Source organism: Oncorhynchus keta, chromosome 34 (assembly GCF_023373465.1).
Source record: "Oncorhynchus keta strain PuntledgeMale-10-30-2019 chromosome 34, Oket_V2, whole genome shotgun sequence".
Lineage (NCBI taxonomy): Eukaryota > Metazoa > Chordata > Actinopteri > Salmoniformes > Salmonidae > Oncorhynchus > Oncorhynchus keta.
The window spans coordinates 20,730,479-20,758,358 of record NC_068454.1 but is presented as its reverse complement, the minus strand read 5'-3'; the positions used below and the strand labels follow the sequence as shown (position 1 = coordinate 20,758,358).

The following is a 27,880-nucleotide window of genomic DNA, read 5'->3' as shown; positions in this document are numbered from 1 at the left end:
GGAAAAATTACTTGTGTCATGCACAATGTCGATTTCCTAACCAACGTGCCAAAACAGTTTGTTAACAAGAAATTTGTGGAGTAGTTGAAAACAAGTTTAAATGACTCCAACCTAAGTGTATGTAAACTTCTGACTTCAACTATTTGTACAGTGGGAAGAAAAAGTATGTGAACCCTTTAGAATTACTTGGATTTCTGCATAAATTGGTCATACCATTTTGTCTGATCATCTAAGTCACAACAATAGACCAACACAGTCTGCTTAAACTAATTATAATGTTTCATGTCTGTATTGAATACACCTTGTAAACATTCACTGTGCAGGTTGGAAAAAGTATGTGAACCCTTGGATTTAATAACTGGTTGACCCTCCTTTGGAAGCATAACCTCCACCAAACGTTTTCTGTAGTTGCGGATCAGACCTGCACAACGGTCAGGAGGAATTTTGGACCATTTCTCCTTACAAAACTGTTTCAGTTCCACAATATTCTTGGGATGTCTGGTGTGAACCGCTCTCTTGAGGTCTTGCCACAGCATCTCAATCGGGTTGAGGTCAGGTCTGACTGGGCCACTACAGAAGGCGTATTTTCTTCAGTTGAAGCCATTCTGTTGTTGAATTACTTCTGCCTTTTTGGTTGTTGTCCTGTTGCATCACCTAACTTCTGTTGAGCTTCAATTGGCAGACAGATGGCCTTACATTCTCCTGCAAAACGTCTTGATAAACTTGGGAATACATTTTTCTGTCGATTATAGCAAGCTGCCCAGGCCCTGAGTGTCATTACACACACCTGGTTCCAATTCCTTACTGATTGTGTTTGTATAAATATGCCCTTTGTTTCCCCATTGGGCTTTCAATTATTGTTCCCATGTCCGTTGGTGGTGTGAGTACCTATACGGTGTGTCATTCTGTGCTGCATGTTTTGTGTATTACGGGTCTCGTCCCGTGTCGTTCTACAAGGTTTATCATTGCTCTTTTGTTTGGGTACATCCCAGTGTTTTGTACAAGTGTTTGTTTTGGGTGTATTTAACTCCGATGTATTCCTGCGCCTCTCTCAATCCTTTACACAAGCGTGACAATGATCCCTCCACCATAGTTTACAGTTGGGATGAGGTTTTGGTGTTGGTGTGCTGTGCCTTTTTTTTCTACATGGTTCCTTCTAAACCTCTCAACTGGAGTTTCATCTGTCCACAGAATATTTTGCCAGTAGTGCTGTGGAACATCCAGGTGTGAACTTCAGAGGTGCAGCAATGGTTTTTTTTGGACAGCAGTGGCTTTTTCCATGGTGTCCTCCCATGAGCACCATTCTTGGTTAGTGTTTTATGTAGTGTAGACTCGTCAACAGCAACGTTAGCATATTCCAGAGATTTCTGTAAGTCTTTAGCTGACACACTAGGATTCTTCTTAACCTCATTAAGCATTCTGCGCTGTGCTCTTGCAGTCATCTTTGCAGGACAGCTACTCCTAGGGCGAGAAGCAACAGTGCGGAAATTTCTTCATTTATAGACAATTTGTCTTTCCGTGGACTGACTTTGAGATACTTTTGTAACCCTTTCCAGCTTTATGCAAGGCAACAATTCTTAATCTTAACTCTTCTGAGATCTCTTTTGTTCCAGGCATGGTTCACATCAGGCAATGCTTCTTGTGAGTAGCAAACTCACATTTTGTGAGTAATTTTTATGGGGCAGGGCCGCTCTAACCAAAATCTCCAATCTTGTCTCATTGATTCTACTCCAGGTTAGTTGACTGAAGTTATTAGCCTAGGGGTTCACATAATTTGTACAACCTACACTGTAGGTTTAAATTATGTATGCTAATATAGACAACAAAAATAAAATTTGTATTTAGTTTAAGCACACGGTCTATTGTGACTTAGATGAAGATCAAATTTTATGACCAATTGATGCAGAAATCCAGATAATTCCAGAGGGTTCACATACTTTTTCTTGCCACTGTATATACTGTATTCTAGTCATGGCTCAAAAGTAACTACTGGTATACACACCTTTTCTATTCACATACTGTCCATACTGTTTTTACACGCATTCACATTTAGATTCCGGACTCAGGTCTGGTAAGTAATTTCCTGCAGTTCCATTTTGATATGGGGTGTGGTGCTGTGTATTTATATACTGTATTCTTGACATGGCTCATTCTAATATTTATACTGTACATTGCATTCTAGTGACTGTTTATAAACACTGCATATTTATTCATATACTGAATTCTTGACAGAGCTCACTCTAATATACAGTACCAGTCAAAAGTACACACCTACAGTACTCATTCCAGGGTTTTTCTTGATTTTTACTATTTTCTACATTGTAGAATAATAGTGAAGACCTCAACACTATTAAATAACACACACATGGCATCATGTAAGCAAAAAAGTGTTAAACAAATCAAAATATCCACCCTTTGCTTTGAATTCTCTCGACTATCTCGTGAATCTGGTTGAGAGAATGCATTTCAATTTTTATTTTACCGTTATTTAACTAGGCAAGTCAGTTAAGAACATTCTTATTTTCAATGACAGCCTAGGAACAGTGGGTTAACTGCCTGTTCAGGGGCAGACCGACAGACTTATCAGCTCGGGGGTTTGAACTTGCAGTGTTCCGGTTACTAGTCCAACGCCCTAACCACTAGACTACCCTACCGCCCCAAATGAACAGGGGCACCTTAAGTTCATTTGTGGAATTTTGAGCCAATCAGTTGTGTTGTGACAGGGTAGGGGTGGTATAGAGAAAATAGCCCTATTTGGTGAAAGACCAAGTCCATATTATGGCAAGAACAGCTCAAATAAGCAAAGAGGAATGACAGTCCATTACTTTATGACACGAAGGTCAGTCAATCTGGAAAATGTCAAGAACTTTGAAAGTTTCTTCAAGTGCAGTTGCAAAAGCCAAGCGCTATGATGGAACTGGTTCTCATGAGGACCGCCACTGGAAAGTTAGTCAGAGTTACCTCTGCTGCAGAGGATAAGTTAATTAGAGTTAACTGCACCTCATTTTGCATCCCAAATAAATGCTTCAGAGTTGAAGTAACAGACACATCTCAACATCAACTGTGCAGAGGAGACTATGTGAAACAGGCCTTCATGGTCAAATTGCTGCAAAGAAACCACTACAAAAGGACACCAATAAGAGACTTGCTTTTTGCTAAGAAAGGTCAGGGCAGGAAGTATGGTCAGGCAGGCGGGTTCGGTGTCAGGATGGGCAAGGGTCAAAAACAGGAGGACAAATAAAAACAGACTGGGAAAAATTGGAGCTAGGACATAAACGCTGGTTGACTTGGCAAACAAGACGAACTGGCACAAAGAGACAAAACACAGGTATAAATAGACCAGGGATTATGAGCGACACCTGGTGGGGGTGGAGACAAGCACAGGTGAAACAGATCAGGGCGTGAAAGTAACATTAACTTAACTGTGTACGTGACCAATAAACTTTGATTTGATTTGACAAATGTCCTCCAGCTGACTTGGTTCGGGGAAAGTTTTTCCAATTGAGGCCACTCTCTGCCTGGACGTCTCCCCTCCAAGTGTTTCTGCAACCCCTCTTCACCATGGGGCTTCCATTTCAGGGACTAGCAAGGGTGTTGGAGGCCGGTTTTCGTAGGGTGTATCCAATCCAACTCCACTTTCTTCTTTCTGTTTGTAGTTCAATGGGTTCCCGTCCATTTCTCAATCAGTGGACTCGGTTCGACATCTTTGTTATTGAGGTGGCGTAGTACAGTTGACATCTGTTTGGTTGATCTTCATGTTTCAAACAACATCACCTGTTTCACATTTAAGATGTCCAGTTCTTCAATTCAGGATGTAGTCTTAACTTAAATTCCAATTCCAATTTTCCTCAATGCTTCCTCAAGAATTTGGAATTGGAGTTTACTTCCTCAATTGACTGAATTGGAATGGTATTGACCCCAACCCTGGATATCATTTATGCACCACATTCTCCATGAATCTATTACAGAAATTGATGCTGTGGTCCTTCTGTAGCTCAGTTGGTAGAGCATGGCGCTTGTAACGCCAGGGTAGTGGGTTCGATCCCCGGGACCACCCATACGTAGAATGTATGCACACATGACTGTAAGTCGCTTTGGATAAAAGCGTCTGCTAAATGGCATATTTATTATATTATTTAATAGATCTACAGATTTATATTAAAACATCCTAGAAGTGGCACAACGTTTGGTTACATTATGAGATGCCTTTAATGAGCTCCACTTCCCTTTTACTGAGCTCCACTTCCCTTTAATGCCGTTATTGCCACAGTTCGGTATTCCAGTAGAATGTTGATTTTGATGTGTCAGTGCATTCCTGCTAATATCATGCTATCTTCATCAACTGGTGCAATCTAAAAAATTACAAAGACAATAATTGTGGAGTCACAGACCTCACCCAGTTTTTATTTTGGTAGAGGATGGGGTGCAAACCATGATCACATGACAGCTTTTGAAACAACTTAGGTGCTTTCCAGAGGGAACTGAAATATGACCCTGTTATTTAGAGTCACAACAGCTGAATAACAACCCATAATCCAGACATGTTGACCTCTGAACCTCAGCACCACTGATAATGATGAGTCCAGTTAACAAGAAAGTACGGACGATCATGCTGCAAATAAACCAAAATAAATCAAATCCAATGAATTTGAGCATCACAATATCAAGTTCATCACACTATGCACTTGAAAGCACAGCTATCGCTGGCCTCAACCACAATATTTTTCCTGGAAAAACAACATCGTAGCTATTACATTTACATTACATTTACATTTAAGTCATTTAGCAGACGCTCTTATCCAGAGCGACTTACAAATTGGTGCATTCACCTTAAGACATCCAGTGGAACAGCCACTTTACAATAGTGCATCTAAATCTTTTAAGGGGGGGGGGGGTGAGAAGGATTACTTTATCCTATCCTGGGTATTCCTTAAAGAGGTGGGGTTTCAGGTGTCTCCGGAAGGTGGTGATTGACTCCGCTGTCCTGGCGTCGTGAGGGAGTTTGTTCCACCATTGGGGGGCCAGAGCAGCGAACAGTTTTGACTGGGCTGAGTGGGAACTGTACTTCCTCAGTGGTAGGGAGGCGAGCAGGCCAGAGGTGGATGAACGCAGTGCCCTTGTTTGGGTGTAGGGCCTGATCAGAGCCTGGAGGTACTGAGGTGCCGTTCCCCTCACAGCTCCGTAGGCAAGCACCATGGTCTTGTAGCGGATGCGAGCTTCAACTGGAAGCCAGTGGAGAGAGCGGAGGAGCGGGGTGACGTGAGAGAACTTGGGAAGGTTGAACACCAGACGGGCTGCGGCGTTCTGGATGAGTTGTAGGGGTTTAATGGCACAGGCAGGGAGCCCAGCCAACAGCGAGTTGCAGTAATCCAGACGGGAGATGACAAGTGCCTGGATTAGGACCTGCGCCGCTTCCTGTGTGAGGCAGGGTCGTACTCTGCGGATGTTGTAGAGCATGAACCTACAGGAACGGGCCACCGCCTTGATGTTAGTTGAGAACGACAGGGTGTTGTCCAGGATCACGCCAAGGTTCTTAGCGCTCTGGGAGGAGGACACAATGGAGTTGTCAACCGTGATGGCGAGATCATGGAACGGGCAGTCCTTCCCCGGGAGGAAGAGCAGCTCCGTCTTGCCGAGGTTCAGCTTGAGGTGGTGATCCGTCATCCACACTGATATGTCTGCCAGACATGCAGAGATGCGATTCGCCACCTGGTCATCAGAAGGGGGAAAGGAGAAGATTCATTGTGTGTCGTCTGCATAGCAATGATAGGAGAGACCATGTGAGGTTATGACAGAGCCAAGTGACTTGGTGTATAGCGAGAATAGGAGAGGGCCTAGAACAGAGCCCTGGGGGACACCAGTGGTGAGAGCGCGTGGTGAGGAGACAGATTCTCGCCACGCCACCTGGTAGGAGCGACCTGTCAGGTAGGACGCAATCCAAGTGTGGGCCGCTCCAGAGATGCCCAACTCGGAGAGGGTGGAGAGGAGGATCTGATGGTTCACAGTATCGAAGCCAGCCGATAGGTCTAGAAGGATGAGAGCAGAGGAGAAAGAGTTAGCTTTAGCAGTGTGGAGCGCCTCCGTGATACAGAGAAGAGCAGTCTCAGTTGAATGACTAGTCTTGAAACCTGACTGATTTGGATCAAGAAGGTCATTCTGAGAGAGATAGCGGGAGAGCTGGCCAAGGACGGCACGTTCAAGAGTTTTGTAGAGAAAAGAAAGAAGGGATACTGGTCTGTAGTTGTTGACATCGGAGGGATCGAGTGTAGGTTTTTTCAGAAGGGGTGCAACTCTCGCTCTCTTGAAGACGGAAGGGACGTAGCCAGCGGTCAGGGATGAGTTGATGAGCGAGGTGAGGTAAGGGAGAAGGTCTCCGGAAATGGTCTGGAGAAGAGAGGAGGGGATAGGGTCAAGCGGGCAGGTTGTTGGGCGGCCGGCCGTCTCAAGACGCGAGATTTCATCTGGAGAGAGAGGGGAGAAAGAGGTCAGAGCATAGGGTAGGGCAGTGTGAGCAGAACCAGCGGTGTCGTTTGACTTAGCAAACGAGGATCGGATGTCGTCGACCTTCTTTTCAAAATGGCTGACGAAGTCATCTGCAGAGAGGGAGGAGGGGGAGGGGAGGAGGATTCAGGAGGGAGGAGAAGGTGGCAAAGAGCTTCCTAGGGTTAGAGGCAGATGCTTGGAATTTAGAGTGTTAGAAAGTGGCTTTAGCAGCAGAGACAGAGGAGGAAAATGTAGAGAGGAGGGAGTGAAAGGATGCCAGGTCCGCAGGGAGGCGAGTTTTCCTCCATTTCCGCTCGGCTGCCCGGAACCCTGTTCTGTGAGCTCGCAATGAGTCGTCGAGCCACGGAGCGGGAGGGGAGGACCGAGCCGGCCTGGAGGATAGGGGACATAGAGAGTCAAAGGATGCAGAAAGGGAGGAGAGGAGGGTTGAGGAGGCAGAATCAGGAGATAGGTTGGAGAAGGTTTGAGCAGAGGGAAGAGATGATAGGATGGAAGAGGAGAGAGTAGCGGGGGAGAGAGAGCGAAGGTTGGGACGGCGCGATACCATCCGAGTAGGGGCAGTGTGGGAAGTGTTGGATGAGAGCGAGAGGGAAAAGGATACAAGGTAGTGGTCGGAGACTTGGAGGGGAGTTGCAATGAGGTTAGTGGAAGAACAGCATCTAGTAAAGATGAGGTCGAGCGTATTGCCTGCCTTGTGAGTAGGGGGAAGGTGAGAGGGTGAGGTCAAAAGAGGAGAGGAGTGGAAAGAAGGAGGCAGAGAGGAATGAGTCAAAGGTAGACGTGGGGAGGTTAAAGTCGCCCAGAACTGTGAGAGGTGAGCCGTCCTCAGGAAAGGAGCTTATCAAGGCATCAAGCTCATTGATGAACTCTCCGAGGGGACCTGGAGGGCGATAAATGATAAGGATGTTAAGCTTGAAAGGGCTGGTAACTGTGACAGCATGGAATTCAAAGGAGGCGATAGACAGATGGGTAAGGGGAGAAAGAGAGAATGACCACTTGGGAGAGATGAGGATCCCGGTGCCACCACCCCGCTGACCAGAAGCTCTCGGGGTGTGCGAGAACACGTGGGCGGACGAAGAGAGAGCAGTAGGAGTAGCAGTGTTATCTGTGGTGATCCATGTTTCCGTCAGTGCCAAGAAGTCGAGGGACTGGGATGAGGCATAGGCTGAGATGAACTCTGCCTTGTTGGCCGCAGATCGGCAGTTCCAGAGGCTACCGGAGACCTGGAACTCCACGTGGGTCGTGCGCGCTGGGACCACCAGATTAGGGTGGCCACGGCCACGCGGTGTGGAGCGTTTGTATGGTCTGTGCAGAGAGGAGAGAACAGGGATAGACAGACACATAGTTGACAGGCTACAGAAGAGGCTACGCTAATGCAAGGAGATTGGAATGACAAGTGGACTACACGTCTCGAATGTTCAGAAAGTTAAGCTTACGTAGCAAGAATCTTATTGACTAAAATGATTAAAATGATACAGTACTGCTGAAGTAGGCTAGCTGGCAGTGGCTACGTTGTTGACTTTGTAGGCTAGCTGGCAGTGGCTGCGTTGTTGACACTACACTAATCAAGTCGTTACGTTGAGTGTAACAGTTTCTACAGTGCTGCTATTCGGGGGCTAGCTGGCTAGCTAGCAGTGTTGATTACGTTACGTTGCGTGAAAAGAACGACAATAGCTGGCTAGCTAACCTAGAAAATCGCTCTAGACTACACAATTATCTTTGATACAAAGACGGCTATGTAGCTAGCTACGATCAAACAAATCAAACCGTTGTGCTGTAATGAAATGAAATGAAAATGTGATACTACCTGTGGAGGGAAGCGGAATGCGACCGGGTTGTTGAGTGCAGAAGTTCTATTCGGAAGACGTTGGCTAGCTAGCAGTGTCTCCTACGTTAAGGACGACAAATAGCTGGCTAGCTAACCTCGGTAAATTAAGATAATCACTCTAAGACTACACACTCTAAACTACACAATTATCTTGGATACGAAGACAGCAAAGACAACTATGTAGCTAGCTAACACTACACTAATCAAGTCGTTCAGTTGAGTGTAATAGTTTCTACAGTGCTGCTATTCGGTAGACGGTGGACGTTTGCTAGCTGGCTAGCTGCTGGGCAGATAGCAGTGTAGACTACGTTAGGACGACGAAATACGATAATTACGCAATTATCTTTGATACAAAGACGGCTATGTAGCTAGCTAAGAAGAAATTGCTAAGATTAGACAAATCAAACCGTTGTACTATAATGAAATGTAATGAAAAGTTATACTACCTGCGGACCGAAGTGCGGATGCAACCGCTCGCTCCAACCCGGAAGTGTGTGCTTTACCTCTAGCAGAATACTTTTTTTATGTGAAGCCATGGTTTCTTGGTAGGTGTGTCTTTCTCAGCAGTGGGGTTATAGTTAGTTCCAGTCGCTCCTCATCTTTTGCCAACAGCAGCTACTTCCAAACCCACACTATGCCATTCATGCAACTCAGGAGAGAGAGGGACTCTCCTTGGGTCAATATTTACACGTAAGTGTCTGCACCGCTTACTGACTCAACAGTAACATTTGACCAGAGGGGAACACAATTTGGGTAGAAAATAGGGATAACATCTATCCACCACGTTCTCCCTAGAGAGCCTCAACAGTTGCACACATCAACCTATAATCAAAACATTTCCTCCTGTGATCCGTAGCAATAAGATGAGGATGATGAGTCCAGTTATTATTATGGTAAGGACGATAGTGCTGCAAATGAAGATGGATTTAAAAAAAAAATCAAAATCAATTTATGATAATCCAATTATACCGTGCCCTTGTTGGTGATCTCTGGCCTTGGATAACAACCACCCTATTTTTCCAGGTAAAAACACATTGAACAGAGGCCTCACTTCCAGAAGATGACCTTTCCACGCGAAGCCATGGTTTTTTGGTTGCTGTGTTTTTCTTAGCAGGGTTATGGATAGGTCTAGTTGATCCTCTTACCAGAGTCTACCTTCTTATCAAATCACATCAAACTTTATTTTCTACATGCGCCGAATACAACAAGTGTAGACTTTACTGTGAAATGCTTACTTACAAGCCCTTAACCAACAGTGCAATTCAACGAGAAGAAAATATTTACCAAGTAGGCTAAAATAAAAAGTAATATTAAAAAGTAACACAATAAGAATAATGAGGCTATATACAGGGGGCACCAGTACCGAGTCAGTGTGCAGGGGTACAGGCTAGTTGAGGTAATCTGTACATGTAGGTGGGTGCGAAGTGACAAACAAACAGTGAGTAGCAGCAGTGTACAGGGGGGGTCAATGTAAACTGGTCCTGGATGGCAGGAAGCTTGGCCCCAGTGATGTACTGGGCTGTTCACACTACCCTCTGTAGTGCCTTACGGTCAGATGCCGAGCAGTTGCCATACCAGGTGGTGATGCAACCAGTCAGCATGCTCTCGATGGTACAGCTGTAGAACCTTTTGAAGATATGGGGACCCATGACAAATCTTTTCAGTCACCCGAGGTGGAAAAGGTTTTGTCGTGCCCTCTTCAAGACTGTCTTGGTATGTTTGAGCCATGATAGTTTGTTGGTGATTTGGACACCAAGGAACTTGAAACTCTCGACCCGCTCCACTACAGCCCCATTGATGTTAATGGGGGCCTGTACAATAATATATATAATAATATATGCCATTTAGCAGACGCTTTTATCCAAAGCGACTTACAGTCATGTGTGCATACATTCTACGTATGGGTGGTCCCGGGGATTGAACCCACTACCCTGGCGTTACAAGCGCCATGCTCTACCAACTGAGCTAGTTCACGATCAGCTCCTTTGTCTTGCTCACATTGAGGGAGAGGTTGTTGTCCTGGCACCACACTGCCAGTTCTCTGACCTCCTCCTTGTAGGCCGTCTCATCGTTGTCGGCGATCAGGCCTACCACTGTTGTGTCATCAGCAAACTTAATGATGGTGTTGGAGTTGTGTTTAGCCACGCAGAAAGGGCAGTGTGGAGTGCGAATGAGATTACGTCATCTGTGTATCAGTTGGAGCGGTATGCGAATTGGAGTGGGTCTAGGGTGTCCGGGAAGATGCTGTTGATGTGAGCCATGACCAGCTTTTCAAAGCACTTCATGGCTACCGACGTGAGTGCCACAGGGCGGTAATCATTTAGGCAGGTTACCTTCGCTTCCTTGGGCACAGGGTCTGCTTGAAACATGTAGGTATTACAGACTCAGCCAGGGAGAAGTTGAAAATGTCAGTGAAGACACTTGACAGTTCGTCCACGCATGCTTTGAGTACCCGTCCTGGTAATCCTTCTGGCCCAGCAGCTTTGTGAATGTTGACCTGTTTAAAGGTATTGTTCACATCGGCTACCGAAATTGTTATCACACAGTCATCCAGAGCAGCTGGTGCTCTCGTGCATGCTTCAGTGTTGCTTGCCTTGAAGCGAGCATAAAAGGCATTTAGCTCATCTGGTAGGCTCGCGTCACTGGGCAGCTTGCATCTGGGTATCCCTTTGTAGTCCATAATAGTTTTCAGGCCCTGCCACATCCGACGAGCATCAAAGCCGGTGTAGTAGGATTCAATCTTAATCCTGTGTTGACACTTTGCTTGTCTAATGGTTCATCTGAGGGCATAGCGGGATTTCTTATAAGCATCCGAATTAGTCTCCCGCTCCTTGAAAGTGGAAGCTCTAGCCTTTAGCTCGATGTGGATGTTGCCTGTAATCCATGGCTTCTGGTTGGGATGTGTACGTATAGTCACTGTGGGGACGACGTCATCGATGCACTTACTGATGAAGCCGATGACTGAGGTGGTGTATTCCTCAATGCTATTGGATGAATCCCGGAACATATTCCAGTCTGTGCTAGAAAAACAGTCCTGTAGCTTAGCATCCGCGTCATCTGACCACTTCTGTATTGAGAGAGTCACTGGTGCTTCCTGCTTTAGTTTTTGCTTGGAGGATAGAATTATGGTCATATTTGACAAATGGAGGGTGGGGGAGAGCTTTGTATGCATCTCTGTGTGTGGAGTAAAGGTGATCTAGGATTTTTTTCCCCCATGGTTGCACATGTGACATGCTGGTAAAAATGTGGTAAAACTGATTTCAGTTTGCCTGCATTAAAGTCCCAGGTCACTAGGAGCACCGCTTCTGGGTGAGCATTTTCTTCTTTGCTTATGGCCTTATAGAGTTGGTTGAGAGCAGGCTTAGTGCCAGCCAGTGATGGGCATTCCAGCTCTTTTCAGTGAGCCGGCTCAGCTCACCAAAATGAGCTGTCTCTTTTGGCTCCAAAAAGGCTATTTTTTTGTGTTTTTTCAAGTCAAACAGTTTGCAATAGTTTGACTATGTTTGGTGTTAAAACAATTCTAATTAAATTATTAAATGACTGCTGGGGCTATCCCTCCCTGCTGCTGAGGTTATTATTTGAAGAGCCTCATCAATCGCTCTGGCATCACTGAAGGATAACTTCTTAAACCTGGGGTCAAGTGCAGCGGTTTCTGATAGCACGTGATTCTATTCCATTCTGTGGAAATTTCTGTCCATTGATGAACATAGGGTGTCCATCAACTCTGTCACATGTCCTGTGGTTACATTTGCTTCTTACTGGCGTCTGGCTGTGATTCGCTGCAGACCCTTACACAGGAGTATAATTTTTGAGGCTGTCACATAGCTGAAAAGAGAGAACAGTAACATATTAGTTCAGGTTCATGTTTTGTCCACTGATACTACATTCTCATCTACTGCTCATATACATATATAATACTGGATTAAATAATGATGTAGTAATAACTGCTTACCGTACCTCTCTCCACTGATCTCCACATTGACCTGCTCAAAGGGTTCCAGGACTCTGCACATCTCCTCCACCACCTCCCATTCCTCTTGGGTCAGAGCATCAACAGGTGCATTGACAATGGCCAGGGTAGAGATGATGGCATCCTTTGACTCAAGAAACCACTTCAACATATAACATGTTGAATTCCACCTTGTAGTGAAGTTTTGTTTAGCCTTGTAGTGTTGCGTAGACTTTAGTTTTTCAGCACCTACTGTGCTCATGTGGAAGTATTCCACAGATGTTTTCACTTTGCCCACAGTGGGCTTCATCACCTTCAGAGCATCTCTTACAATCAGGTTGATTGTGTGGGCAAGACATGGATGATGGGACCATTTTAAAATGTTCATGGCTTTGGTTATGTTAGCTGCATTGTCGCTAACACAACAGACCACTTTTTCATCTACTTGCCATTCTCTGGCCACTCTCAACAGTTCTTCTTCCAAGTTCTCTGAGATGTCTGTTGCTGAACTCAAAGCAGTCCAGAAGACAGCTAGACATCGAAAAATCTTCAATGATGTGACATGTAACCGACATGTAAGAAGTGGTTACCCTTGATGTCCAGCAGTCAGTGGTAAGGCAAACTGCAGTAGCTTTCTGGACTCTTTCCCGCACTGAAGCCTGTGTGCTTTCGTACAGTTGTGGAATAAGTGATTTTGAAAGGGTTTTCCTGCTTGAAATTGTGTACATTGGATTTAAACTATTGCTATTATTTCTAAAACCTCCGTCCTCCACGATCAAAAATGGCTGGAAATCGTCTGCAATCATTTTAGCCAATGCAATATCAATTTGGCCTTGTTTTGCAACAGACATAGACGTTGGCATAAACTGGTCCATAGACGACAGTGTTGCTGTGGGTCGCGGAGCAGGCCTACTTGACTGCTGGCTCCACCACTATCACTAGCAGGCCCACGAGTTTCTCGATGCTCTGCTACAGCGAGCTTTACAGTTGGGTATACAGTTTGCATATGACGGTGTAGTGTCACGACTTCCGCCGAAGTCGGTTCCTCTCCTTGTTCGGGCGGTGTTCGGTGGTCGGCGTCGCCGGTCTTCTAGCCATCATTGATCCACTTTTCATTTTTCCATTTGTTTTGTCTTGTCTTCCCACACACCTGGTTTCAATTCCCTCATTACATGTTGTGTATTTAACCCTCTGTTCCCCCCATGTCCTTGTCCGGAATTGTTTATTGTAAGTGCATGTGCACGTTTATCTGATGTGCAACGGGTTTTGTACCCATTGATTGTTTGTTCTGGATGCCGGTGGTTTTATGTATTAAACTGCTCTGTTGTAAACCCAGTTTTTGCTCTCCTGCGCCTGACTTCCCTGCCGCCTGTACGCACCCCTTACATGTAGGTTGTGCGTGAATTAGTTAATTCTGCAAGCTAGCCAACAGCTAGCCAACAGCTAGCCGACAGCTAGCCAACAGCTAGCCGACAGCTAGCCAACGTCTACCGAATAGGACTCAACAACCCGATCGCATTCACAGGTAGTATCACATTTTCATTTCATTTCATTACAGTACAACGGTTTGATTTGTTTGATCGTAGCTAGCTACACAGCTAGCTACATAGCCGTCTTTGTATCAAAGATAATTGTGTAGTCTAGAGTGATTTTCTAGGTTAGCTAGCCAGCTATTGTCGTTCTTTTAACGCAACGTAACGTAAACAACACTGCTAGCTAGCCAGCTAGCCCCGAATAGCAGCACTGCAGAAACTATTACACTCAACGGAACGACTTGATTAGTGTAGTGTCAACAACGCAGCCACTGCCAGCTAGCCTACTTCAGCAGTACTGTATCATTTTAATCATTTTAGTCAATAAGATTCTTGCTACGTAAGCTTAACTTTCTGAACATTCGAGACGTGTAGTCCACTTGTCATTCAATCTCCTTTGCATTAGCGTAGCCTCTTCTGTAGCCTGTCAACTATGTGTCTGTCTATCCCTGTTCTCTCCTCTCTGCACAGACCATACAAACGCTCCACACCACGTGGCCGCGGCCACCCTAATCTGGTGGTCCCAGCGCGCACGACCCACGTGGAGTTCCAGGTCTCCGGTAGCCTCTGGAACTGCCGATCTGCGGCCAACAAGGCAGAGTTCATCTCAGCCTATGCCTCCCTCCAGTCCCTCGACTTCTTAGCACTGACGGAAACATGGATCACCACAGACAACACTGCTACTCCTACTGCTCTCTCTTCGTCCGCCCACGTGTTCTCGCACACCCCGAGAGCTTCTGGTCAGCGGGGTGGTGGCACCGGGATCCTCATCTCTCCCAAGTGGTCATTCTCTCTTTCTCCCCTTACCCATCTGTCTATCGCCTCCTTTGAATTCCATGCTGTCACAGTTACCAGCCCTTTCAAGCTTAACATCCTTATCATTTATCGCCCTCCAGGTCCCCTCGGAGAGTTCATCAATGAGCTTGATACCTTGATAAGCTCCTTTCCTGAGGACTGCTCACCTCTCACAGTGCTGGGCGACTTTAACCTCCCCACGTCTACCTTTGACTCTTTCCTCTCTGCCTCCTTCTTTCCACTCCTCTCCTCTTTTGACCTCACCCTCTCACCTTCCCCCCCTACTCACAAGGCAGGCAATACGCTCGACCTCATCTTTACTAGATGCTGTTCTTCCACTAACCTCATTGCAACTCCCCTCCAAGTCTCCGACCACTACCTTGTATCCTTTTCCCTCTCGCTCTCATCCAACACCTCCCACACTGCCCCTACTCGGATGGTATCGCGCCGTCCCAACCTTAACTCTCTCTCCCCCGCTACCCTCTCCTCTTCCATCCTATCATCTCTTCCCTCTGCTCAAACCTTCTCCAACCTATCTCCTGATTCTGCCTCCTCAACCCTCCTCTCCTCCCTTTTTGCATCCTTTGACTCTCTATGTCCCCTATCCTCCAGGCCGGCTCGGTCCTCCCCTCCAGCCCCGTGGCTCGACGACTCATTGCGAGCTCACAGAACAGGGCTCCGGGCAGCCGAGCGGAAATGGAGGAAAACTCGCCTCCCTGCGGACCTGACATCCTTTCACTCCCTCCTCTCTACATTTTCCTCCTCTGTCTCTGCTGCTAAAGCCATTTTCTACCACTCTAAATTCCAAGCATCTGCCTCTAAGCCTAGGAAGCTCTTTGCCACCTTCTCCTCCCTCCTGAATCCTCCTCCCCCTCCCCCTCCTCCCTCTCTGCAGATGACTTCGTCAACCATTTTGAAAAGAAGGTCGACGACATCCGATCCTCGTTTGCTAAGTCAAACGGCACCGCTGGTTCTGCTCACACTGCCCTACCCTGTGCTCTGACCTCTTTCTCCCCTCTCTCTCCAGATGAAATCTCGCGTCTTGTGACGGCCGGCCGCCCAACAACCTGCCCGCTTGACCCTATCCCCTCCTCTCTTCTCCAGACCATTTCCGGAGACCTTCTCCCTTACCTCACCTCGCTCATCAACTCATCCCTGACCGCTGGCTACGTCCCTTCCGTCTTCAAGAGAGCGAGAGTTGCACCCCTTCTGAAAAAACCTACACTCGATCCCTCCGATGTCAACAACTACAGACCAGTATCCCTTCTTTCTTTTCTCTCCAACTCTTGAATGTGCCGTCCTTGGCCAGCTCTCCCGCTATCTCTCTCTGAATGACCTTCTTGATCCAAATCAGTCAGGTTTCAAGACTAGTCATTCAACTGAGACTGCTCTTCTCTGTATCACCGAGGCGCTCCGCACTGCTAAAGCTAACTCTCTCTCCTCTGCTCTCATCCTTCTAGACCTATCGGCTGCCTTCGATACTGTGAACCATCAGATCCTCCTCTCCACCCTCTCCGAGTTGGGCATCTCCGGCGCGGCCCACGCTTGGATTGCGTCCTACCTGACAGGTCGCTCCTACCAGGTGGCGTGGCGAGAATCTGTCTCCTCACCACGTGCTCTCACCACTGGTGTCCCCAGGGCTCTGTTCTAGGCCCTCTCCTATTCTCGCTATACACCAAGTCACTTGGCTCTGTCATAACCTCACATGGTCTCTCCTATCATTGCTATGCAGATGACACACAATTAATCTTCTCCTTTCCCCCTTCTGATGACCAGGTGGCGAATCGCATCTCTGCATGTCTGGCAGACATATCAGTGTGGATGACGGATCACCACCTCAAGCTGAACCTCGGCAAGACGGAGCTGCTCTTCCTCCCGGGGAAGGACTGCCCGTTCCATGATCTCGCCATCACGGTTGACAACTCCATTGTGTCCTCCTCCCAGAGCGCTAAGAACCTTGGCGTGATCCTGGACAACACCCTGTCGTTCTCAACTAACATCAAGGCGGTGGCCCGTTCCTGTAGGTTCATGCTCTACGACATCCGCAGAGTACGACCCTGCCTCACACAGGAAGCGGCGCAGGTCCTAATCCAGGCACTTGTCATCTCCCGTCTGGATTACTGCAACTCGCTGTTGGCTGGGCTCCCTGCCTGTGCCATTAAACCCCTACAACTCATCCAGAACGCCGCAGCCCGTCTGGTGTTCAAGTTCTCTCACGTCACCCCGCTCCTCCGCTCTCTCCACTGGCTTCCAGTTGAAGCTCGCATCCGCTACAAGACCATGGTGCTTGCCTACGGAGCTGTGAGGGGAACGGCACCTCAGTACCTCCAGGCTCTGATCAGGCCCTACACCCAAACAAGGGCACTGCGTTCATCCACCTCTGGCCTGCTCGCCTCCCTACCACTGAGGAAGTACAGTTCCCGCTCAGCCCAGTCAAAACTCTTCGCTGCTCTGGCCCCCAGTGGTGGAACAAACTCCCTCACGACGCCAGGACAGCGGAGTCAATCACCACCTTCCGGAGACACCTGAAACCCCACCTCTTTAAGGAATACCTAGGATAGGATAAGTAATCCTTCTCACCCCCCTTTAAGATTTAGATGCACTATTGTAAAGTGACTGTTCTACTGGATGTCATAAGGTGAATGCACCAATTTGTAAGTCGCTCTGGATAAGAGCGTCTGCTAAATGACTTAAATGTAAATTTAAATCTTTTGATTATTCATATCTTTATTTTTTTAAACATTTTATAAATAGATTTGGCTCTTCTGATATGCGAGCCGGCTCCCAACCTTCACCTACAAGAGCCGGCTCTTGAGGCCGACTCGTTCGCAAACGACCCATCACTAGTGCCAGCTTCGCTTTATGGTGGTAAATAGACGGCTACGAATAATAGATATGAGAACTCTCTTGGTAGATAGTGTGGTCGACAGGTTATCATAAGGTACTCTACCTAAGGAGGGAAGTACCTCGAGTCTTCTTTAATATTAGACATCGCGCACCAGCTGTTATTGACAAAAAGACACACACCCCCACCCCTCGTCTTACCAGAGGTAGCATCTCTGTTCTGTCGGTGCATGGAAAATCCTGCCAGCTCTATATTGTTAATTTCTTCGTTCAGCCACGTCTCGGGGGAAACATAAGATGTTGCAGTTTTTAATGTCCCGTTGGTAGGATAATCTTAATATTAGGTCATCAATTTTATTTTCTAATGATTGCACGTTAGCAAGAAGAATGGAAGGCATTGGGAGTTTACTCGCTCGCCTCAGGATACTCAGAAGGATCCCCGATTTGTGTCCCCTTTTCCGGCGTCTTTCTTCACACAAAAGTCATGGATCCGGGCCTGTTCCAGTGAAAGCAGGATATCCTTCTCAGTATAACAGTATAATCATCAATTGTTGATCCATAACCACATTACATGACATGCTGAATAAACCGAGGTGTCTGTTTAAACTACTAGCACACAACTCAGACTCCGATGCATACCCCACAAGACATGCCACCAGAGGTCTCTTCACAATCCCCAAGTCAAGAACAGACTATGGGAGGCGCACAGTACTACATAGACTCATAGAGCCTTGGCTATATGGAACTCTATTCCACATCAGGTAACTGATGCAAGCAGTAGAATCAGATTAAAAAAACTGATAAAAATACACCTTATGGAACAGCGGGGACTGTGAAGAGACACACACAAGCACAAACACACTTACACATACATATGACAAGACACATACTCTACACACACATATATTTTGTATTGTAGTAATGGGGTAGTAGAATAGTGGCCTGAGGGAACTCAATGTGTTGTGAAAGGTGTTATGAAATATAACCTCATGTAATATTTGAAATTGTATACATTGTAACTTTCTTAATGTTGCTGGACCCCAGGAAGAGTAGCTGTTGCTTTGGAAGCAGCTAATAGGGATCCTTAATAAATACAAATACAGTATGTCACTGATGGAACGAGAGGAACACTCATAGAAAGGCATGGACACTGATCCTTGAGTCAATATTTTCACTTGCCACTTATTTTTTTGTCAGCTAACAGTACCAGTTGACCAAAGGGGCACAGAAATTTATTAGAAACTGATGGTATCATATCACCATGTAAAATCAAATAATGAAAGTAGACAAGTGTTTTCATGAATCCCGTGACAGAAATAAAAAATGTTAAAAAAAATCCCCAGCTTCAGATGCTGATGCAGTTCCTATAATGTAATATGACGGCTCTAGAAGGTGAAGTGAAACGATGTGTGTGCTTTCCAGAGGGAACTTGGGTTAATGTATTCTGAATAAAAGCTCTCAGACAAGATATCACCATTGAACCTTTTTGACTTGTTGAAGAGATCAAGTACCTTTTCTTTGTTTGAATCTCGGTAACTCCAGTAATTCCGTCTCAGACCATCTGCAGGAATACAATATTCTTTCTCAGACATTCAAGAAATGAACATAACTGCCCCTCAGGCCTTTACAGAAGAAAAATCTGCAATTTTAATAACTTCCTTGTCGCATTTTCACATTTGGTAAGCCACCATGGCGAATCTCCACAGTTTTGACGTTCCTCAGAGACTTCTTTCCATGCTGACCAAAGCTGCAGGTGTTTTTGTTCTCCTGGCTGTCTTCATTCTGGAGTACATATTGAACTTGAACTTTCCATGCTTCTGCAGACCTGCATGGGAAAGCCCACTACATATAGGCCCTCATGGCTTACTGTACATACTGTGCCCACCCACTATAATAACTTGTGCTATCATGCTAGTTGATAAGATGTACCAGAAGACGTTTTCCAGCAAGAGATGCAGTGGGTGCTGCACAAATTATAACTGCTGCAATTGCTTCTTTTCACTTACCAAACTTGGGATCACATTTCTGTCTGTAGTATTCTACTGGATAGCTGCTGTTTTCATAGATGGAGAATGGTATGTGTGCTATCAGACCAACAACCATCCAAAACAAGTTGGAATTCCCTGTAAAGAAACGGAAAACCTGACCTATGACGAGAGACTTGTCCTCACAGATTACAAGACTGACTCAGTTGTAAGTAATGGTTTACATTGTGTTCAGAATGGAAAAAAATGATCATGTAAAAAAGGCTGTAAAAATGTTACTGACAAATGCATCACAAATTAGATGCATTAAATTATATATTGAATACTAACAAATATCCCTACCATTAATTAGGCATGTGAATGTGTGTTTAGGTTTAAAATTTGAACTGTCATTTAAAAATATATGGGATTTGGATCAGATCTTTTCAATAACCACATTTTCATCCACAGTTTATATTGTCATGTTTGCCTTATAAAACAAATATCACGACAGGTGTGATGAAAACATAAAATGTCTGTACAAATGCCATATCAACTATTTGTTTTTTCGTTCAAAATGTGACAATTGCAGTGGAAAGTCCTTTGTGCACAGCAAATATTGATATAATAAATAATCATCTCTAAGAAAACTTAGTCATTCGATGATATTCTACATTGTACTACCACTACAATGTGGAAAAGCAGGTGTTAAATAAGGTGAACTGGAGACTGGTGTGTCACTTTACTAAGAGTTTTTAGGCAGATTAAATGAGTTTTGATAAACTTCACATTGGTTAAAGTTGGAATCCGCGGAACGGCCACTGGTTGCCCTCACCACTGTTTATATTGCCAAACTGAGGAGAATTGTGCAACAAGGTTTTTTAAAAATGCAGTAGACGTAGGCTAATATTGTGCTCTTCTGTCGCACGTGCAATGATGTCGAGGGGGAAACAATTCGTTCCTTGTTTGCAGTAACTTCTTTGTTTTTGTAATATTGCAAATGGACGTGGCTGTTTCACCATTAAGGATTCCAGCTTTAAAGGTAGACTTGGTGAAATGACGTTGCCACAAGCAGCACCGCAGTATCCGCACATGGGTTCGCTTCGCGCAGTGTGTGAAAATAGAAGTCCTTTCTATTTCTGACGCAGATCGCGCTGAAAGTCCTGCCTCTCCCATCTCCTCATTGGTTTATAGAAGCAGGTACCCACGTGCCATCTCCTCATTGGTTATTGGTTAGAAGAAAAAGCCTGGAAGGAAGAGAGATGACTAGAAACGATTTGGTTGACAATTTTATGTGGGTTAATTGGCGGAGAAGAGGACATTGTGCATTTCAGGTAAAATAACAACTCAATGTTTATATTCCTAGGACAAATAAATATGATAAATTAGCTAGCAAGTGGAAGCTAACTAGCTAAATTGGCATAAATGTTTAATGCGTTTTGACCTGTCACCAAATTAATATAATTGGTTCAGAGTTTGTTTTCATATTTTAACCTGCGTGTCGTGATCGCGTTTGGTGTGGTGGGACAAAATTAATGTATGCACGATGGCACACAGGCGCAGCCGGTTTGGGTTCCGCCTCCACGGCAGGGAACCAAAGCAGCATAGTTGTTGAGGAAATTGACCCACTATGCTGTTTACTTTCTGCATTAATGTCATATTGCTGAGTCTACCTTTAAGTGATGGATGGTGATGAGCTTGATGCAAATTTCCAATAAATATCTAGTTTTATTTGAAAGCTGGTGACATGATGAATGCTTGGCTCCCAATGATCAAATAAAAAATGATATTGCTATTATCCATACCCCTCATCCTATAACCTACCTGTAACGAATACGCTGGGAGTCAGAAATTATGTGCAGAATGTGAATTTAATAATGAACTGATGCAAATTAACATAAACGTAAGAGAAAACAATAACACTTAAGAACTGAGGGCTAAATAAAGGGGGAGTAATTGGGGTAGTGATGAAGTCCAGGTGTACCTAATAATGGTTTATCAGCGAACTGTTGTCTTCTTAAAATGCACCACAACCAGATTGGGCAAGTTTTGTATTAATTGCAATAGTTTGTGTCAAAAATGTTGGTAGAGTTGGATGGAAACGCCTGATTTTTATTCGGTAGGCCTACATGGAAACCTAAAGTACCGTGAGCAGAAATTACTTCTTTTTTTTCAACTGAAAGACAATGCCCAGAGCATACCCATGATGTTGCAAAACGATTGACGTCAAGTCATTGTTTAAGTAAAGAATGCAATATTTGGGCTTGAAGTCGGGACTGTTTCCCTTACGATATGACGTGCTAATAGTTTCAGTCTGTCTCTTTTCAGGGCTGTGTTTTATTGGAATGTTACCACCCACTAGCATGGCATTGTTTATTGATCAGAAACATCTGCAAAGTTCTTCCTCTTCTTGAGTCACGACTGGTCCAAATAGTTTTTCGCATTAGCCTAGACTAAGCCTCCTGAGCCAGGAATCAAATTAAAATAGGGGGTGCAAACTTGTGCTTTTGCCCCTCCACATTTTTTAAATATATTTTTTAACCAGAACATTAACAATTTTATGCTTTTGGCTCGCCTGTATAAAAAATATAAATGGTACAATTGCTTGATATGATTGCATTTTGCAACCCTGCTGCCCTTGTTGCCCTGAGATGAATTGTTTTGACGAAGTCTTGCTTTGATTGGTGCAGCTAAACCACATGTGTTTATCCTATATTATAAACTGCGTGGTAGGCTTTAGTAGTCTGATCATCGAGCTCTGATCATTGAATTCCGAAAGGTTCATGCACCTAGACCTATATTTAAATGTGTCTAACATGTCCAGATTCCCTATTCCTGCGCTATATTCAAATACCAGTATGCATTCTACAAACGGTGGAATAGGCTAAATATGCTGGCTACTGCCATCAGCGGTGTTAACTAGCCATCTAACAATATTCACTTGGAAATATGTGCCAATTGGATGCAAACCTAGTCAAATTTGTCAGTAGCTATCTACTTTTTTTTTAACATAAAGGAAAACTCTGCACACTGCTGCTCATGCACCCAGATGATCTTTATCTACAACACTTCCACCCTTAGGTCTTCAACAGGCATTGACTTAAAACCGTTTTTATAGTTTCAATAATTCTAAATAGTGTTTTTTTTTTCATCCTAATTTGAATATTGTATGTATATTACTATAAATATTGATCACTTTCTGTGTATGATCATATGTTTTGATACATTGAATGTTAATATTCTGAAATGTTATAGATTTTGACCTCCTGTTTCAGGAAGTTATGTCACTGAGTACTGCCCCTATATATAGGACCTTCCACCCCCCACCTGGGATATGGATCCCCGATGAAGACCTAAGGGTCGAAACGTTGTGAATAAATATCACTTGGGAGCATGAGCAGCAGTGTGCGGCGTTTCCTTTCTGTTTGCCTACATCTCCAGCACCTGTGGAAAGTACCTGGATGTGCGGATGTTCTTCAGCGTTTGTCTTCTTTCTTTTCCAGGTCATTGGCTTGCCTCTGGTTACCTTGGGCCTTGTTTTCTGGCACATGTGTGAGTGCTGCTTCACCTGTCTCAAAAGAACAAACAACCGCTGCCATCTTAATCAACCATATTATGAAAGGTTGTATGAAGAAATTCTTTCAGAGGAGGTGAACAATCATTTGAAGAATGAACTGCAGGAAATTGCGAAAGAGAGGGCCGAGAGGATCTGTCTTCGGCCCCTTCAGTTCATCAGGAGAGGGGATCCTGGGAATTCATGGCAAGATATTTCAAACTCTGATTTCTTTTTGTCAGACCAATATCAGGAGTCAGTGGGCACAGAAGAGTCATCTCATTCAATAGGTTACTGAAGACTCAGCCCAGTGCGTGTTATGATTTTTAAAAGATATAAAAAATAATAAAAAATGAATTTTCCGGATGTTGAACATATGTCTTCTACATACATGGAATAACATTCATTTTCAGTTCTAAATTAAATTTGAAATGACGTCTTCTACAGACATTGAAAATACATGTTTGTTGGCTAATTTCTTTCTATAGCCAAATTTCAATCGTACATAGTTTTTCCCTTTAAATATGACATATTACTGAAGAAAGCCTTATGTCACGCTCAAAAGTTTTATTTTCAATAACATAATGAATATTGCAGTATAGAATATTTTATTATTCACATTTATCACTCGCACTTATGTTAGTCTTTTCGAAAGCTTCAGGACTGAAGGTAATCATATTCAACATTTCCTGACACAACCAACAGAACATACACTACCACAACATTCTCAGTAACAGTTACAAAAACGTTTTACTTGCTATGATTCTGATATGTGGTTGAATGCACTGACTCTGGATAAGAATGTATGCTGAATTACCTAAATGTAGAAATGAACACTTGTGATTGCGACCCCATCCTCAGTAGCCTTTTCCAGTGTTTACTTCTTACGTTGTTACAAGTTACATAAACTTTCCTTCTTAATTCACTCAGTAACGTTATGGGAAAAGGATTATAGACATCTGTTTCACAAGTTTGGACAGAACAGACCAGTATAGCACAATATAGTACATTATACTGTACTCTACTCAACTATACTCTACTTTACTTTAATGTACTGCACTGTCCAAACTTGTGAAACATATGTCTATGATAATGTTATGTACTGTGCTCTGCTCTGCTCTGCTGTACTGTGCTGTCCAAACCTGTGAAATGGAGGTCTATGAATGCTTCAGATCTGGACCAAATATGAACCAATCATAGACCTCTGTTTTGGCTAAATAAAAGCCAGCCTGGACCAGACCAAATCTGAACCGAATAGGGGCCAAATCAAGGCCTGTCCTAACCGTACCAAAAATATGACGTCTGTGAACGTTGGCCAAATCAAGGCCAGGGTGGAACAACCAAATTCCAACTACTTTTCAATGTCCATGGACGTCCGGCATCGGTTGGTGCTCAGTGGGAGAAGAGTGTAAGGGTTTTATTCAAAAAGATACTTAGTCAGGTTCTTCTTTATTAGCATTTCTTGTGCTGCAATAACCATTCTGATTCAAGCTTAATAAACTGTTTATACAGCATTAAAGAGAAACTTTAATCAATACATAATTGTAGAGTAAATACAGCCACTTAGAGGAGATAAATAGCTAATGTGTTAAAACAGGTAATGTAGGAACAGAAGTGCCAAGGTCAAGTGTTGCTGTCCGTCTTTATTCATGTGACACACTAATAACCGTGTTATATATTATTAGAAAGGCTCTCAAGGTGTTTGGGAAAATTGTTATATGACCAATACTGTAGCATGCTACTCTGCTTATTCCGCTACTCTGCTTATTCCGCTACTCTGCTTATTCCGCTGCTCTGCTTATTCCGCTGCTCTGCTTATTCCGCTGCTCTGCTTATTCCGCTGCTCTGCTTATTCCGCTGCTCTGCTTATTCCGCTGCTCTGCTTATTCCGCTGCTCTGCTTATTCCGCTGCTCTGCTTATTCCGCTGCTCTGCTTATTCCGCTACTCTGCTTATTCCGCTACTCTGCTTATTCCGCTGCTCTGCTTATTCCGCTGCTCTGCTTATTCCGCTGCTCTGCTTATTCCGCTACTCTGCTTATTCCGCTGCTCTGCTTATTCCGCTACTCTGCTTATTCCGCTACTCTGCTTATTCCGCTGCTCTGCTTATTCCGCTACTCTGCTTATTCCGCTGCTCTGCTTATTCCGCTGCTCTGCTTATTCCGCTGCTCTGCTTATTCCGCTACTCTGCTTATTCCGCTGCTCTGCTTATTCCGCTGCTCTGCTTATTCCGCTGCTCTGCTTATTCCGCTGCTCTGCTTATTCCGCTGCTCTGCTTATTCCGCTGCTCTGCTTATTCCGCTGCTCTGCTTATTCCGCTACTCTGCTTATTCCGCTACTCTGCTTATTCCGCTGCTCTGCTTATTCCGCTGCTCTGCTTATTCCGCTACTCTGCTTATTCCGCTGCTCTGCTTATTCCGCTACTCTGCTTATTCCGCTGCTCTGCTTATTCCGCTGCTCTGCTTATTCCGCTACTCTGCTTATTCCGCTACTCTGCTTATTCCGCTGCTCTGCTTATTCCGCTACTCTGCTTATTCCGCTACTCTGCTTATTCCGCTGCTCTGCTTATTCACCACTGGTGATTATTTCAAAGATGTCAATGACATTACATTTAGACAACACTGTCACTGATGTAAAACCTACTGGCTAGAAAAAGTATGTGAACCCGTTGGAATTGCCTGGATTTCTGCATAAATTGGTCCTAAAATTTGATCTGATCTTTTTCTAAGTCACAACAATAGAAAAACAGTGTGCTTAAACTAATAAGCCACTGCTGTCCAAAAAAAACATTGCTGCACATCTGAAGTTCGCAAAAGGGCACCTGGATGTTCCATAGTGCAACTGGCAAAATATTCTGTGGGCAGATGAAACTTAAGTTGAGTTGTTTTTAAGGAACACTATGTAAAGTATGGTGGAGGGAGCATCATGGTCTGGGGCTGCTTTGCTGCCTCAGGGCCTGCACAGCTTGCTATCATCAACGGAAACTTGGGAATACATTTTTACAAGACATTTTGTAGGAGAATGTAAGGTGGTCTGTCTGCCAATTGAAACTCAACAGAAGTTGGGTGATGCAACAGGACAACAACCCAAAACACAGAAGTAAATCAACAACAGAATGGCTTCAACAGAAGAAAATACGCCTCCTGGAGTGGCCCAGTCAGTCCTGACCTCAAACCGATTGAGATGCTGTGGTATGACCTCGAGCGGTTCACACCAGACATCCCAAGAATATTGCTGAACTGAAACCGTATTCGACAGAGGAACAGTCCAAAATTACTCCTGATCGTTGTGCAGGTCTGTTCCGCAACTACAGAAAATATTTGGTTGAAGTTATTGCTGTCAAAGGAGGGTCAACCAGTTATTAAATCCAAGGGTTCACATGCTTTTCCTACCCTGCACTATGAATGTTTACATGGCGTCTTTATTAAACACATGAAAACGTATCATTGGTTGTGTGTTATCAGTTAATTAAGAACTGTGTTTGTCTATTGTTGTGATTTCGATGAAGATCATAAATTTGATGACCAATTTATGCAGAAATCCAGGTAATTCCAAAGGGTTCACATACTTCTTCTTGCCACTGTATGTACTTTGGAAATGACTTTGTATCATCATAATCCTACCATTTTATTACCAAATTGTCACGGTTTTCATATGGTGAAGAAGAGTCGGACCAAACTGCAGCGTGTCGATTGCGATCCATGTTTATTTAGACAAACGTAAACACGACTAAACACGAACACTACAAAAACAATAAACGAAAACCAAAAACAGCCTATACTTGTGTCAACTAACATCAAACAAGGACATCAAGACACTCAGGACAATCACCCACAATACAACCAAAGAATATGGCTGCCTAAATATGGTTCCCAATCAGAGACAACGATAAACACCTGCCTCTGATTGAGAACCACTTCAGACAGCCATAGACTTTCCTAGAACACCCCACTAAGCTACAACCCCACTATGCTACACACCACATACAAAAACCCATGTCACACCCTGGCCTGACCAAATACATGAAGAAAAACACAAAATACTTCGACCAGGGCGTGACACAAATGTTTTGATAAACCATAATGTGTTTTTGTATTGATTTTAAGGTTGCTTAGTCAAAAATAAAATTACAGTAAGGTTTTTGTGAAGTTTTTCATTATATCACTGAGACAAAGGGACAGGGCAGGGTAGGTTACTTTCTAAATGTATTCTGTTACTAGTTACCTGTCCAAAATAGTAATCACTAACAACTTTTGGATTACCCAAACTCAGTAATGTAATCTGCCCTTAAGAGGCATTAGAAGAAGACACAAATATATGTTGCCAATTGAATGACATCTATTGCCTGGGTAAATCAATGTTAAAACTTACATAGCTGAACATATATGGATGTTAAAGGTTACTTTATGGGTTGGTTATGTAGGCTTCTTCTAACCCATCTCTTTCTACTATATATAATAATACGATTAAATTATATCTTTACATTAAAAACTAGTCTATCAAAGGGCCTCCCGGGTGGCGCAGTGGCCTAAAGCTGTGCCACCAGAGATTCTGGGTTCGAGCTCTGTCGCGACCGGGAGGCCCATGGGGCAGCGCACAATTGGCCTAAGGTGGTTAGGGAGGGTTTGGCCTGCAGGGATATCCTTGTCTCATCGTGCACTAGTGACTCCTGTGGTGGGCCGGGCGCAGTGCACGATGACCAGGTTGCTAGGTGTACAGTGTTTCCTCCAACACATTGGTGTGGCTGGCTTCCGGGTTGGATGCGCACTGTGTTAAAAAGCAGTGCGGCTTGGTTGTGTTTCGGAGGACGCATGTCTTTCGACCTTCGCCTCTCCCGAGTCCGTACGGTTGCAGACAGTAACTACCAAATGGTTTTGTGGTTATGCTCAGGTCTTATTAGTCAGCTCTGTTGT

At 44.4% G+C, this 27,880-nt stretch overlaps 1 protein-coding gene across 2 annotated transcripts; it reads left to right on the top strand.

Moving 5' to 3' along the window:
• Nucleotides 1–330: 330 nt before the first annotated feature.
• Nucleotides 331–26,410, top strand: LOC127915058 (uncharacterized). Of its 2 annotated transcripts, none has more exons than XM_052493379.1 (2): nucleotides 331–1,308; nucleotides 22,920–26,410. In XM_052493379.1, the coding sequence occupies exon 2, from the start codon at nucleotides 24,688–24,690 to the stop codon at nucleotides 25,615–25,617; it is 930 nt and encodes a 309-aa protein (XP_052349339.1). In that variant the 5' UTR covers nucleotides 331–1,308; nucleotides 22,920–24,687; the 3' UTR covers nucleotides 25,618–26,410. The 2 variants fall into 2 exon arrangements, with proteins under 2 accessions (XP_052349339.1, XP_052349338.1); XM_052493378.1 differs by lacking the exon at nucleotides 331–1,308 and adding an exon at nucleotides 18,803–19,645.
• The last annotated feature ends 1,470 nt before the right edge of the window (nucleotides 26,411–27,880 follow it).